The following is a 12,951-nucleotide window of genomic DNA, read 5'->3' on the forward strand; positions in this document are numbered from 1 at the left end:
TTGGTGTCCTTTTTTCAAGCTCCGCCGCACGTCCCGACGCCTGGCCGGCGAAGTCTCCCAGGGCAGGTCATTCACCGGACGTACCCCCCACCCCGTCCTGGTCCACAGCGGTCATCGGCCAGCCGCGGCAATGACCAACCTCAAGGCCAAAATCCCCCCCACTTGCAAAATGGCGGCCACCAAGTGCCGCGATGGTCTCTGCGAGACTCCGATCTGCATGCCCACGCCATCTAGCGGCGAAAGGACGAACTAGCTGAGAGCGAGAGCGCACTACTGACCACCCTATCCCCACCAGGAGAAACAGTCGACCTCACACTCAGTCGATAGGTCGCCGGAGCCCTTTTTTTTCTTTCGGAACCATTCGGGTTCCCTTCGGGTTTTCCGAAGCCCCTCCCCTGGACAGGCGACCAAAGACAGCTTTAATTAGGCAAGCCGGCGCCATTTTTGACGATTCGGCAGGCAGCACGCGGTAAGGGCGGATCTCTCTTCGCAGCCCGAGACAACGCGCTTCTGAAAAGTCGTGAACGGCTTTCTCTAAAGCATGTAGTTGGTTATCGACAAGGCCATGTGCCTTAGCACTCAATTTATAATTTTTTTTTGCTGCCCGAAATAGTTTATTTTTTGAAATAGTTTTTTTGTCTTTACTTATTATTCTTCATGGCGACAGCAATCTTCCGCGTCGCGCATCACCTGGCCATCTCCAGGGACCGACCTGATCTACTCCACCCCGCAGCTTAGGTAAGTTATTTCGTCGCCCCACACACACCTTTTCTTTTCCGGTTCTCGTGGGCTTAACTTCGCCCAACATCAGCCGCCTGTTAACCAACCTAATTTGATGGGAATACTGGTTGCAGACGGGGATCAAGAACTAGGATGAGAGATTCCGCTCCAAATTCAACTCCCATGCAGTTCATGAGTTAGTTCACCGAAATTCATCGCCTCCTGCAATCGGAGAATTTCTCAAGAGTTCCAGCTTTCAACATATTTTTCCCTGAGTGGAAAAAACCCTAAAATAATTTATAATTCTGAACAACCAGTTTCAGGACACTTATATTCATTTAACGAGTAAATGTAATTTTTTTTATAATTTGTCTTATGAAGAGCCTGCGCGCTCAATATTCAATGGCCTGTAAAGTTAAGAAACCAAATGACCTTAAATTCAGTCAAATATAACCATGGTTACTTATTATAATATCTCGCCCCGGGGCCTCCCATTTGGTTTATTGTTTAACAATATTTAATGTATTAAGTATAGCAAATAAGGTCAACAATTTTCTTGGTATTTTGTTTCGGCTGTAATGCCATGGGTTATCTTCAGTGGAATAAGGTTTGTAAAGTAGAAATAACAGCAACAAAATCATTAAGTAAATGCCAATGTAAACCAAACCAGATCTTATTATTTTCTTATCCTTGATCACGATCCACATAACCTTACCAAGTTTTAAGGAGGTTAATCATAAATTTTGTTGTGCGTGCGCTGTGCCCCTATGGGTTATGTGTTTAGTACTGTTTCTGCCTGGCGCTTCCACGGCCAATCTATATTTGTTCTTTAGACGAAATTTCATATTGAGCGCAGCGGCACGTTACAGTTGTTTGGTTCGGCCTCGTGAGAAATACTCCCTCACACAACAGTACGGCTTATACATAACGTTTGTTGAAAGTGCGTCCTGATCCAGCGGCTGCTAAGATAGGCCATATTGATTTGTCAATTAACATACAATTTAGTGACACAAAAAATTATAAAACAATAATTGTTACGTTCCGAGACGTATGTTTTTGTCAAGTGCTAAACACCCCAGCAAACATTGTTATATTCAGTTTGATTAAATACATTAAGTCTGTTAGTATTTAAATACACACTAACTATTACAGCACAGAACTTCTCAAGACCATAGGTATGGGAATCAGCCTCTCGTGCAAAACCAAATTTGAGTTAGACTAGTACTAACATTATAAATAAATTATAAAACAAACTTTATTTTGAAATAAATTTAAAGATTTACCTGGCGACTACTTAGGGCAGACTAAAAGCTAAAATAGTAAATCGACACTTGAGGCCTTAACTGTAGTAGACTACATTCCAAATGATTGATCGGCGGTCTTCTAATTCTTGCGTAAGTCAGGAGAGTCGCTGACCGGAGACGTTCGCGGTTGGCTACCCTAAGAAAAGTGACTTCAGGGTGCAGTAGGGGCGCTAAATTAAAAGGCCAAGTCTCCCTTGAAAGAGGTGTGGGGGGGGGGGGGGAGCCTTCGGTATTCATCGGCGCTCGTCGCCATAGACATTCGAAGTTGGCATCCTTGGCCAGCACGCTCTGGATGGAGAAGTGGGGAACTCAACTCGCCCGGCGAGCGGTCAGGTCGAGGGTCGATTCAGCTTGAACATACTTCTTATGGCGGCGATAGTGCTGCCCTCAGGTGGACAGCTAGGATGGTAGGGAGGGGTTAGTGTCTCTCGCTTCCACTAGATGGATCGCGGATACGTCTTTTAGCAGTCCGGCGCATCTTAATTCCTCTCGTCGCCGGCAGGGTGTGTGGTTGAGAGTGTGAGAGCGGCTGTGGGTTATGACCTCCATGGACCAGTGAGGAGGGGGGGAGGTTAGGTTATGACCGGTGACTGACCCGGTCTGGGTTCTGGACGAGGGGACTGGTGAGTGCGGGGGAAATTCTGCAAGGTTCGTGAGAACCGAGGCGACGAAACACCGCGACGTGTCTGCCGCACCGAGAATTCGACCAGGCTGGTTGTCCAAGCTTGCTGATTGCGAGACTTCGGGGAAGTCTGCTTGCCCCCGCAAGTCTGGTCACGAAATGGCTTCGTGTAACGAGACTTAGTACATGACAGCAAGCGGGGGTTATGGGACCGGGGCGCTTCAAGCAGCACTCCAAGTCACAACGTAGCATTGGCGAAGCTGTGAACCGGATGGTGTGTGGGGGAGTGGGGGGGGGGGGGGAACACGCTGAAAAAGAATTGGCCTGGCCCTTACACTCGGCTGAATAAAATGGTAGGGAGCAAAGAATTTAAGTAACAAAAGTTAAAAAAAAAGTCAATTATTTTAAAATTAAAAAAATGGTGCCTATAATGCACATGATTGGCACAACTGGAATGTAATTTAAACCACCTTTGTCAGTGTCTATTTAATGTTGTGTATTAAAAAGTGTTTTCTATCACATACAATACAGGTGGTTGTTATTTGTAAAGTTAAAACTCTATGAACCCATCCACAATAATAAAGTATGTTACTTTTGGATAATTTTTTCGTAAAATATCAGGCACCCTAAACTAAACACTCAGCGTACATTTATCACATTATATGTTTTTAATATTGCCTATGCTGTTTTATCTAAAGCCAAAGTAAAAGGATTTTACTAAGTTATAAAGGTAGTAGAAGTATACTTAGGCAAAAAAATACCCTTAAATATGGAAAAAAAATTGTGTTCTAAACCTTATATTTGTCATAAAAATATAATACTGAAAAAAGATACAAAATATTAAAATTTTGTGTTCCAAAATGACGAAACCTACAAAAGTTGGTCTGAACTTAGACTGCCTGGAGGGAATAACGTAGTTAAAGTTGGCAAGAGTCGAGAAGTAAGAGATGCTTGGATATTGTATGTGTCCGTATTGAAGAAGACAGAAGCATAGAATGCATCAAAATGAATTACCAAAGGAGCGGAGATATGAAACTAAGAGCGCGAAAGTAAGCATGGGATAGGTAAAAGTATTTCCTACTTTGATGATAGAGAGCGCAGAGGAAAAGCATGTCTTAAAAAGTGATGAAGCAATGGGAGCAGAGCGGTGATGAGTTGCACGGAGTCTCACCGTATTGATAATTGACAAGCAGAACATGAGCAAAACTATGCAGTGAATGCGGGCCATAGCGTTTATGAGATGCTAGGCAGAATATGAGCATATGTGCTGGAAGGTGACTCTATGCTTACACCTGGAGGCAGTGAGATAGCTAAATATGGGACTAGCAGAATCTGGTAGGGCAGTCTGACCTTAAGAGGCCACTCCAGTGTTTCAGGGGCATTACGCAACCCGCGTTAACCTCATAAGATTCAATGCTATTTTCATTTTGCTTATAACTTATTTACTAATATAGATTTCGAAATGATGCTTGCTTGATATGTAAGACAATGATGCTCTTATCAAAGCCCCTTTCTTCAAAAATGTGCATAAATTATGGTTCAAACCTAGACAATACACTTATGCATATTAGTAAAGATTAGAATAAAACCATAATTTATGCACGTTTTTGAAGAAAGGGGCTTTGATAAGAGAATCGTTGTCTTACATATCAAGCAAGCATCATTTCAAAATCTATATTAGTTAATTAGTTATAAGCAAAATGAAAATAGCATTGAATCTTATTAGGTTAACGCGGGTTGTGTAATGCCCCTGAAACACTGGAGTGGCCTCTTAAGTGTACATCTGGAGGCAGTGTGATAGCTAAATATGGGAGTAGGAGCTTTCTGGGACTAGCAGAGTCTGGTAGGGCAGACTGACTTTAAGTGTACACCTGGAGGCAGTGTGTTAGCTAAGCATGGGAGTGGGAGCTCGCTGGGACTAGCAGAGTCTGACTAGGCAGGATGACTTTAAGTGTACACCTGGATGACTTGATGTAAGCTTTTGGACATACGCCATTGCTGAGCACATGTATGTTTGTAGAAGAAAACTACAAAAAACCCAAAAGACAAAAAAACACAAATTAAGCAAAAAATTGGTGTTGTCAACAGGATATAGACACCACATAAAATTCCATAACAGGAATATGGTCAACAAAGAAAGAAAAATGGACTAACAGAACGAAAAAACCCCCACAAATGATGACAGCACATAAATATTGAACCCAAAAAAATTCAGCACTACAGTTGAAACGAGACAAAAACATGACAAAACGAAAAGATGAAACAAACACAATAGTTTTCCAAAACTGTTTCCTGTTATGGAATTTTATGTGGTGTCTATATCCTGTTGACAACAGCAATTTTTTTGCTTAATTTGTGTTTTTTGTCTTTTGGGTTTTTTGTAGTTTTCTTCTTCAGAAATACCTGTGCTTAGCAATGGCGTATGTCCAAAAGCTACATCAAGTCATGCACTACCATTGCACAAATCTTTCAAAGATAGTACACCTGGATGCAGTGTGATAGCTAAATATGAGAGTGGGAGCTCTCTGGGACTAGCAGAGTCTGGCTAGGCAGGCTGACTTTAAGTGTACACCTGGAGGCAGTGCGATAGCTAAGTTGGGGAATGGGAGCTTTTGTTCAACATCCATTCTGTGCAAACATAACTTTTGTGCTAGCTATGCAAGTAGTCATGACTGGTTCTTAGTAAATTAAACCTGTATGTACTTATAAATAGCAGCCTCCTATATAGTCATAGTAAATGTTGTGTTTATTCACTACGTTTACAATTCCAACATCTTCAGTTCTACACTCAACTCTCTACCATGCTTCCAAACACATCCTCCACACTACTTCCTCTCTCACTCACTTGTTCTCAGGATTGCCAACTTTCACACCCTCTCCCAATCCTGCACATCTACGACACCTAGCTCTTTTCTGAATTTCACAAACTTCTGTTTCGTTAGACTTTTTGTCAACACATCTGCCACCTGTTCATCTGATTTTACATACATTAACTTCACGTTACCATTCTGAACTTCCTCACGAATAAAATGGTACCTGATGTCTATGTGCCTACTTCTTCTGGTCTCACATGTACTTGCCATCTTTATGGCAGATTGACTGTCATCAAATAGGAAAACAGGGGTACACCTTTCAGTCACTATTTCCTGGAGTAACTGAAAAATGTACTTGCACTCCTTAATACACTCAGACATTGCTACATACTCAGCCTCACTACTGCTTGTACTTACAATACCTTGCTTCTTTGACCTCCACACTATGCACTTGTTGTGGAAGAAAACGGTATACCCAGTAACACTTTTACGATCAGAGATGTCATTACCATAATCTGAATCAACATATGCACTGATCTGACCATTAACCTCATCTGACTTCAAGAATACCAGCCCAAAATGTCGTGTACCAGACAAGTATCTCAGTATGTTTTTCAAGTGCTTCCAAATAGTATAATCAAATGTGTTTTGAAACCTTGAAAAGTACACAACAGCAAAGCTAATATATGGTCTAGTGCCCAACATAATATACATCAAGCAACCTAACAGTTCTTTATATGGGGCCTCACACACCTGACTTACACTTGATGGACTAAGATTCAACTTAGGCTCCATGGGCACTGAACATGGCTTACAATCGTTCATATTAAACTTGTCAAGCACTTTCTCAATCAGACTGCCCTGGCTTAAGACAAAACCCCCTTTAATCCTGTCAATCTGGATACCCAAGAAAACAATGTGATTATTATCATGAAATTCCTTCAACTTAAACCTACTCTTCAATTTTGAGACAATGTTAAACACAACCTCTTCATCCTTATACACAATCAATATATCATCAACATAGATCAGTAAGTATGCACTCTCACTCAAATAGAGACATGAGTCAACACTTGAACGTTTGAACCCAAGAGATGAGAGTGCATCATTTTAATGTTGCATTCCAGCATTTGGGTGCTTTCCTCAAACCATACAAAGCCTTAGATAATTTACATACAACTGCATGCTCTTCCTTTGACTCTAATACACCTGAAACACTGAAACTACTAACACCTTTGGGAACATGCATATACACTGGTTCTTTCAATGTCCCATTGAGGAATGCTGATTTCACATCCAATTGTTTAATAATCAGGTCCTTTTCCACAGCAACTGCCAATATAACTCGTATGGTGGACATTCGAGCAACAGGAGCATAAAGATCTTCAGTAGCCTCTTGAAAACATCCTCTGGCAACTAATCACGCTTTCTTCTCCACTTTTCCATCTACAGTCTTCTCAGTGAAGACCCACTTGCTGTCTATAATATTCATCCCCTCTGGCACAGGAACAAGTTCCCAAGTTTTATTTTCATTTAGAGCTTCAATTTCTTCCTTTATTGCCTTCTCCCACCCATTTTACATCGCTTCTTCAAAAGTCTTGGGGTTTGAAGATGAGGGGTATTGCCCAACAGTTAGTGCTTCTATCTGATGGAGTTCATAGTCCATAAGTTTCTTAGGTACTTGAGTTTGTCGTTAAGATCTTATGTCCGTCACCAGTTTACTATCTATTGTCTCTTGTTCATTCCCATCCTTGTTTCCCTCAGGTATTTCAAAGCCAATAAATGGATCCTCATCTTCAGATCGTAGTTCATCAATTTCTGGAGACATCTCTTGGTAAGCGGCCATGTCCTCACTCTGGACTGTAATCTTACCAGCACTACTTCTAGTATCTGTAGGTTGAGTAAATTTTTCTTCACATATGACATTTCTTGGCACTGTTATCTTTCTTGTCACAGAATCATATAGTCTGTAATTGGTTGATTCTCCATCATATCCAACAAAGATCATTTTCTTGCTTTTTGCTGCCAATTTATCCCTACATTGTGATGGTACCAATACGTATGCCTCACTTCCAAAAATTCGAGCATGTTTTAGTGAGGGCCTTTTCCCTGTCCATTTCTCATATGGTGTTTCAGAGGAGCCCGAGGTTGGTGTTCGATTCAGGAGATAAACAGCTGTGTTTACTGCCTCTGCCCATAGGTACAGAGCCACATTCCTGGAGTGCATCATAGATCTTGCACTTTCCATTACAGTTCTGTTCTCTCTTTCGATCCTGCCATTTTGTTCAGGAGTATACGGGGCAGTTCTTTCAAGCACATTTCCCTTTTCTGAGAGATACTCTTGAAACTCAGTGTTGATGAACTCTGTACCGTTATCCACTCTCAATCGCTGCACACGATGTCCAAACTTGGTGTCACATATTCTAATCACTTGCTTTAATTGGAATAGCACATCATTTTTATGCCTTAAGAATCTTACAAACTCAAAGCCTGAATGGTTATCCTTAAATATTGCAAAGTACTTGAAACCACGAACTGAGGGTACAGGCATTGGTCCACATTAATCATAGTGAATCACTTCTCCTGGCTGTGAGGACCTAACCATGTTTCGAGAGAAGGGCAGTTTGTGCTGCTTGGCATATATACATCCTTCACAAACAAAATCTTGCTTGCCCTTAAAACTCACATCATCAACAACCTTAGGAACTTCACTCAAGTACTTAACATTAATGTGTCCAAGCCGTTCATGCCAAAGTTGAAACTCATTTTGAGTGACATTAATTTCCCTGTTAACTGGCTTCAAGGTCTTAAATTTCATGTTATAGAGGTTATTCTCTCCTCTTACACCAACACCTACAAGTTCACTATGATTATAAACTTGAACATGCATGCCTGATTTTTCTATTCTCATACCTTTACTTGTGATGACCCCTTCTGACAGTAGGTTTCTTCGTAATTCTGGAACATACAGTACATTGGTAATAGTACCATTGATTCAAGCATTGTTCACCCATTTTTCAATCCTGACATCTCCCATCCCTTTCACTTCGAGCGTTGCACTGTTTCCCTGGCTTACAGTATCATTTACAGCTACAAAATTTTCCAAAATGTCTCTAATAAATGTCATGTGACACGAAGCCCCACTGTCCATGGTCCAGTAAATTTTCTCATCCACTATGCAGGCCTCTTCTTCATTCACCACTGTAAAGAAGGCACTCTTGTCATTGTATCTATTGGCATTATGAAACTTGTTCTTGTATTGAGAAGGTTCTCTACAGCTGCGGGCTATATGCACCTCCTTTCCGCAGTTATAACAGGTAATGCTTCTCCTATTCTTGAATCTTGCCACTGCTAGAGCCGATTCCGAACTCCTCTTGTCTGATACCGTCAGGCTAGCTTCTTCATCAAGAAGCCTGGTGGTAAGGTTATGTATGTTTTGTTTGCTTTCATCTGTAGACAGCCAGGCTTGACGAAAATTTCTATATTTTTTCGGAAGTGTACTTAATATTTTCGTCACAATGGCAGTCTCTGACATACTCTCACCAGCCTCTCTGATTTGCTTCGCTAATGTTTCTACCTTAGAAATATAAGTAATTATGGAATCATCTGGCTCCAACCTAAGACGGTGAAATTTCTCCAGTAATGCCATTTTACTAAACTCGGACTATTGTTGGTAAACAGAGTTAAGTTTTTCCATAATTTCAAATGATGTAGAGCAATTTTCAATGATAGCTATTTGCTTGAACTCCATTGCAGAAGTCAATACAAACATAGCATTTGCGTCTCTTCTTAACCAAGTTTCCTGCTTTTCTTCATCTACCGGCCTTTTAGACGTCCCATTCACAACGTCAAACAATCTTTTTGCCTTAAGAGCACACACAATTTGGAATTTCCACTGTGAAAAATTATTCCCGTCAAACTTCTGAATGTTGCTCATCTCGACCTTATCTGCCATTTTGATAAATTTGAGCGCGCGCTAGGTTCCTCAACACAACAGTATTCACCTAATACATTTACATATCTGGGCCCATAACCTGTTAATATTATAAATAATGATATCCCACTTAGCACCAAACTCTTTATTCACTATGTTTACAATTCCAACATCTTCAGTTCTACACTTAACTCTTTACCATGCTTCCAAACACATCCTCCACACTACTTCCTCTCTCACTCACTTGTTCTCAGGATTGCCAACTCTCACAATAATAGAGTAGTTAAAATATTAGAAATTAATCAATGACTTCTACATAAAATTATGAATTTTTTTATATTTCTTATTTTGTTTATGGCAGTTATATGTGTTTATTGCAAGTAATGTGAATAACTGTGCAATTTACATTAATTTTCTCACTCATTAATTAGTAAGATCAGATTCCACTAGCATTTATTCTATGCTGATTGTAAAAATAAACTTACATAAAAATAATTGGCTGTTAGTATTTACAAATACATCACAACGTATTTTTAAAACATTATTATAGACCTATGCCATCATTGCTGGTGTTCACTGTGTGTCATAGAGAAACCACAAGAATGGACAAGAAAGATAAATACACAAACAAATAAACAAGTCAAAATCAGGCAATGCCAAATCTACAAATTGCATAAATAGTACAGAGAATTCCGTGGAAGGAAGTAGTCAGAAAAAATATCATGCCACAGACAATGATGTGTTTTTTTTTGTATCATTGGGTCCATCTGTTTTGTCGCTATGTTTCATTCTTGTTACAACTGTATCGTTGTCAGCACACTCTGTTCGTCTGTGCCATGATATTATTTCTGACTAATTCCTTCCATGCTCTGTGTGGTTTGTGTAATACATAGAGTAAAATATCACTGATTTTGGCTTGTTTTTCTGAGTGTCATCTTTCTTGTCCAATATTGTGGTTTCTCTATTATGTTTAGTGAAAAGCACCAATTCTATCATATTCAAATCAAGTTACAATAAAAAAATTTCAAGCAAAGTTTATAAAACACACTTTCCTAATATCTACACTTCAATGTGTCTTAAAAATCAATATCCTGATGGGTATATTGTGCCAAATCTCTATTCAAAATTGAGTATTTGATATAAACTTTAATTTATATCAAGCATCGCCATGTTTATTTGCAGTGCATTTTGTTAGTCATGGCTTTACCCTTTGGTAAAGTAGATGACACATTAACTATTTACACAAGATAAAATACCAAACATCTATACATGCTTTGCCTGGATGTGACAAGATTGGGCCTTAGTCAACCCACCATACCAATGTTGGCACTACTGTAAGGTAATTAGCATAACTTACTGGGAGAGACAGTTGAAAGGTCCAAATGTGATTTCTTTAGCCCATCAACCAAACTAATCCTTGTGTATATGCCTTCCATACAGTCTACTGCAGCTTGTTTAAAGGAAGTAATGATTATTCCAATTGTGATGTGTTACTAAAAAGTAAGAATATGTTGTCCTGTAGCACTAAATAATAAGTTCATAATATCTTAAGGAATAAAAAATAAAATGTTTAAAGAATAGTAATGTTGTCATTTAGACATATAAAAAGTACAAAGTTAATGCTTGATTGTATCATTGTAGGTAAACGCATACAAGAGTGTATCTGCGTTGGTATATGCATAACACTGATGCTGGTAAACTTCATCTTTATCTTGTACCACCTGCGCCTAGAGAACATGAGCACCATTGTGATAGCAGCGTTGTGTGGCATAGTGACAGCGGACTTGGGTTCTGGCATCGTCCACTGGGGTGCAGACACCTGGGGCTCTGTCGAGCTGCCAGTCATTGGCAAGGTAAGTTACCTCGAGTGCTGTAGGCTTAATGACGGTCACTGATGATTTGCCAGGAAACACTGTGTGGCATAGTGACAGCGGACATGGGTTCTGGCATCGTCCACTGGGGTGCAGACACCTGGGACTCTGTCAAGCTGCCAGTCATCGGCAAGGTAAGTTACCTCGAGTGCTGTAGGCTTATTGATGATCATTGTTCTGACATCGTCCACTGGGGACTGATTGTTGGATCTATTTATCATCTTCATTTCCAGACTCCAATAGTTTAAGCAAAGGTAAAGTATAACTAATGAGTTGTATGGTATTAAATTTAAAAACTTTTTTTATACAAAAAATTTAAATATTTGACAGTTGCATGAGAAAAATTACATTATTTATAAGTATTAAATAAATAAAATTAACTCTTAACCTCATTCAGGTGCAGTACTTTTGAAGGGGTTATAACGTCAATGTTTACTGTTGGATGCTTGTGTTGCATATGTTTTCTCAGATTTGAAGTGGTTGTTTAAATGACAAAATGCGTTTGCATATACACCTATCCCTCACTTAGCACGACTAATTCATTCCTAAAAATGCTCGTGTTATTCAAAACCGCGTATTCTGAAGCATTAGTTTCCATGAATAGCAAGGCTAATCTATTTAATGTGTTCCAAAATTGTAGAGGAAAATATACTTTACGTAATATAAATGAGTTTAATAACACTTAACTATAAATATGTCGCACCATTTATCTTTATATGCCACCCATCGCACTTTGTGTGACAAATACGACACTGCGTAATGGGAGATACGTGGTTATGTACTTTATCGTCTGTCTGCTAGCTGACTTGCCCGCCCGGGCGTGACCTTAAACTCACGTCACGTACCTTTCCAAACCATTCTTTACCAACAGTGAAACTGATATTACTGTCCGGATAATTATATTTTAATTTTTCAAAAATTAAAGTGCTTATTCACGCATCACCACCTGGTTTACACCAATCCTATCAGGCCAATGATTATTTTTTTTATTGCAACATCCACTTAACAACCTCTTCCACGTGTTTCATCTGTTAATTTCTGTTCCGGTATCTAATGTCAAATATATTCCTACTAGTACAACCAACAGCATCAGACTTATATAAATTTTTGGTAAGAGTCCTTATTTTGTACGATTGTGCGCACAGTTGACTTGCTTGAAACTAAAGTGCGACCAACATAAGCGTGGCCTTCATGACAATCTGCGTGCCGTAATACTTCTAGTTTTGTCTCAAATACTTGAACACGATGCATTATGAGTGATCAAGCATGTACAGTTACCGGCAGCTGAAAGGGCAGATGTTGCTTTTGTCTGAGTGAATTCCCTGCCACTGGCTAGTCTGAGTTCACGACCCGGTTTGTGGCCAGGTGACAACAGTAGGGCATGGCGGCATACGCGCGGACGTAAAGACATTTGGTCCTTTACACTTCATAGCCACAATTTAACGTGCCATAGTTGATTTTTGTACAACAGCAGTTAGCGTAGACAGACCTGCGCATGCTTGTTTGGCTAAGTGTATCCCACGGCACATCTGTTGCTTACAGAAGTTGAAACAGGCTTCGTGGTGTTGTGCTGGACTTTTTTTTTGCCTGCCGAGATTTCGTGCTAATTGAAATTGACAGATGTTCTATTCAAGACTGGGGCAGTAAAATTCACATCGCGCTAAATGAATCCGCGCTGTCTGAAGAC

The 12,951-nt window shown here is 40.0% G+C and overlaps 1 protein-coding gene across 1 annotated transcript in view; it reads left to right on the forward strand.

The window, feature by feature from the left end:
* LOC134527323 (plasmanylethanolamine desaturase 1) overlaps positions 1–12,951 on the forward strand; it is a 143,450-nt gene that overhangs the window by 32,488 nt on the left and 98,011 nt on the right. Inside the window, exon 2 of the mRNA XM_063359892.1 lies at positions 11,035–11,246. Coding sequence (XP_063215962.1) covers positions 11,035–11,246 — 212 coding nt within the window. The remainder of the gene's footprint in view (positions 1–11,034; positions 11,247–12,951) is intronic.

The sequence above is a fragment of the Bacillus rossius genome, chromosome 1, assembly GCF_032445375.1.
Source record: "Bacillus rossius redtenbacheri isolate Brsri chromosome 1, Brsri_v3, whole genome shotgun sequence".
Classification (NCBI taxonomy): Eukaryota; Metazoa; Arthropoda; class Insecta; order Phasmatodea; family Bacillidae; genus Bacillus; species Bacillus rossius.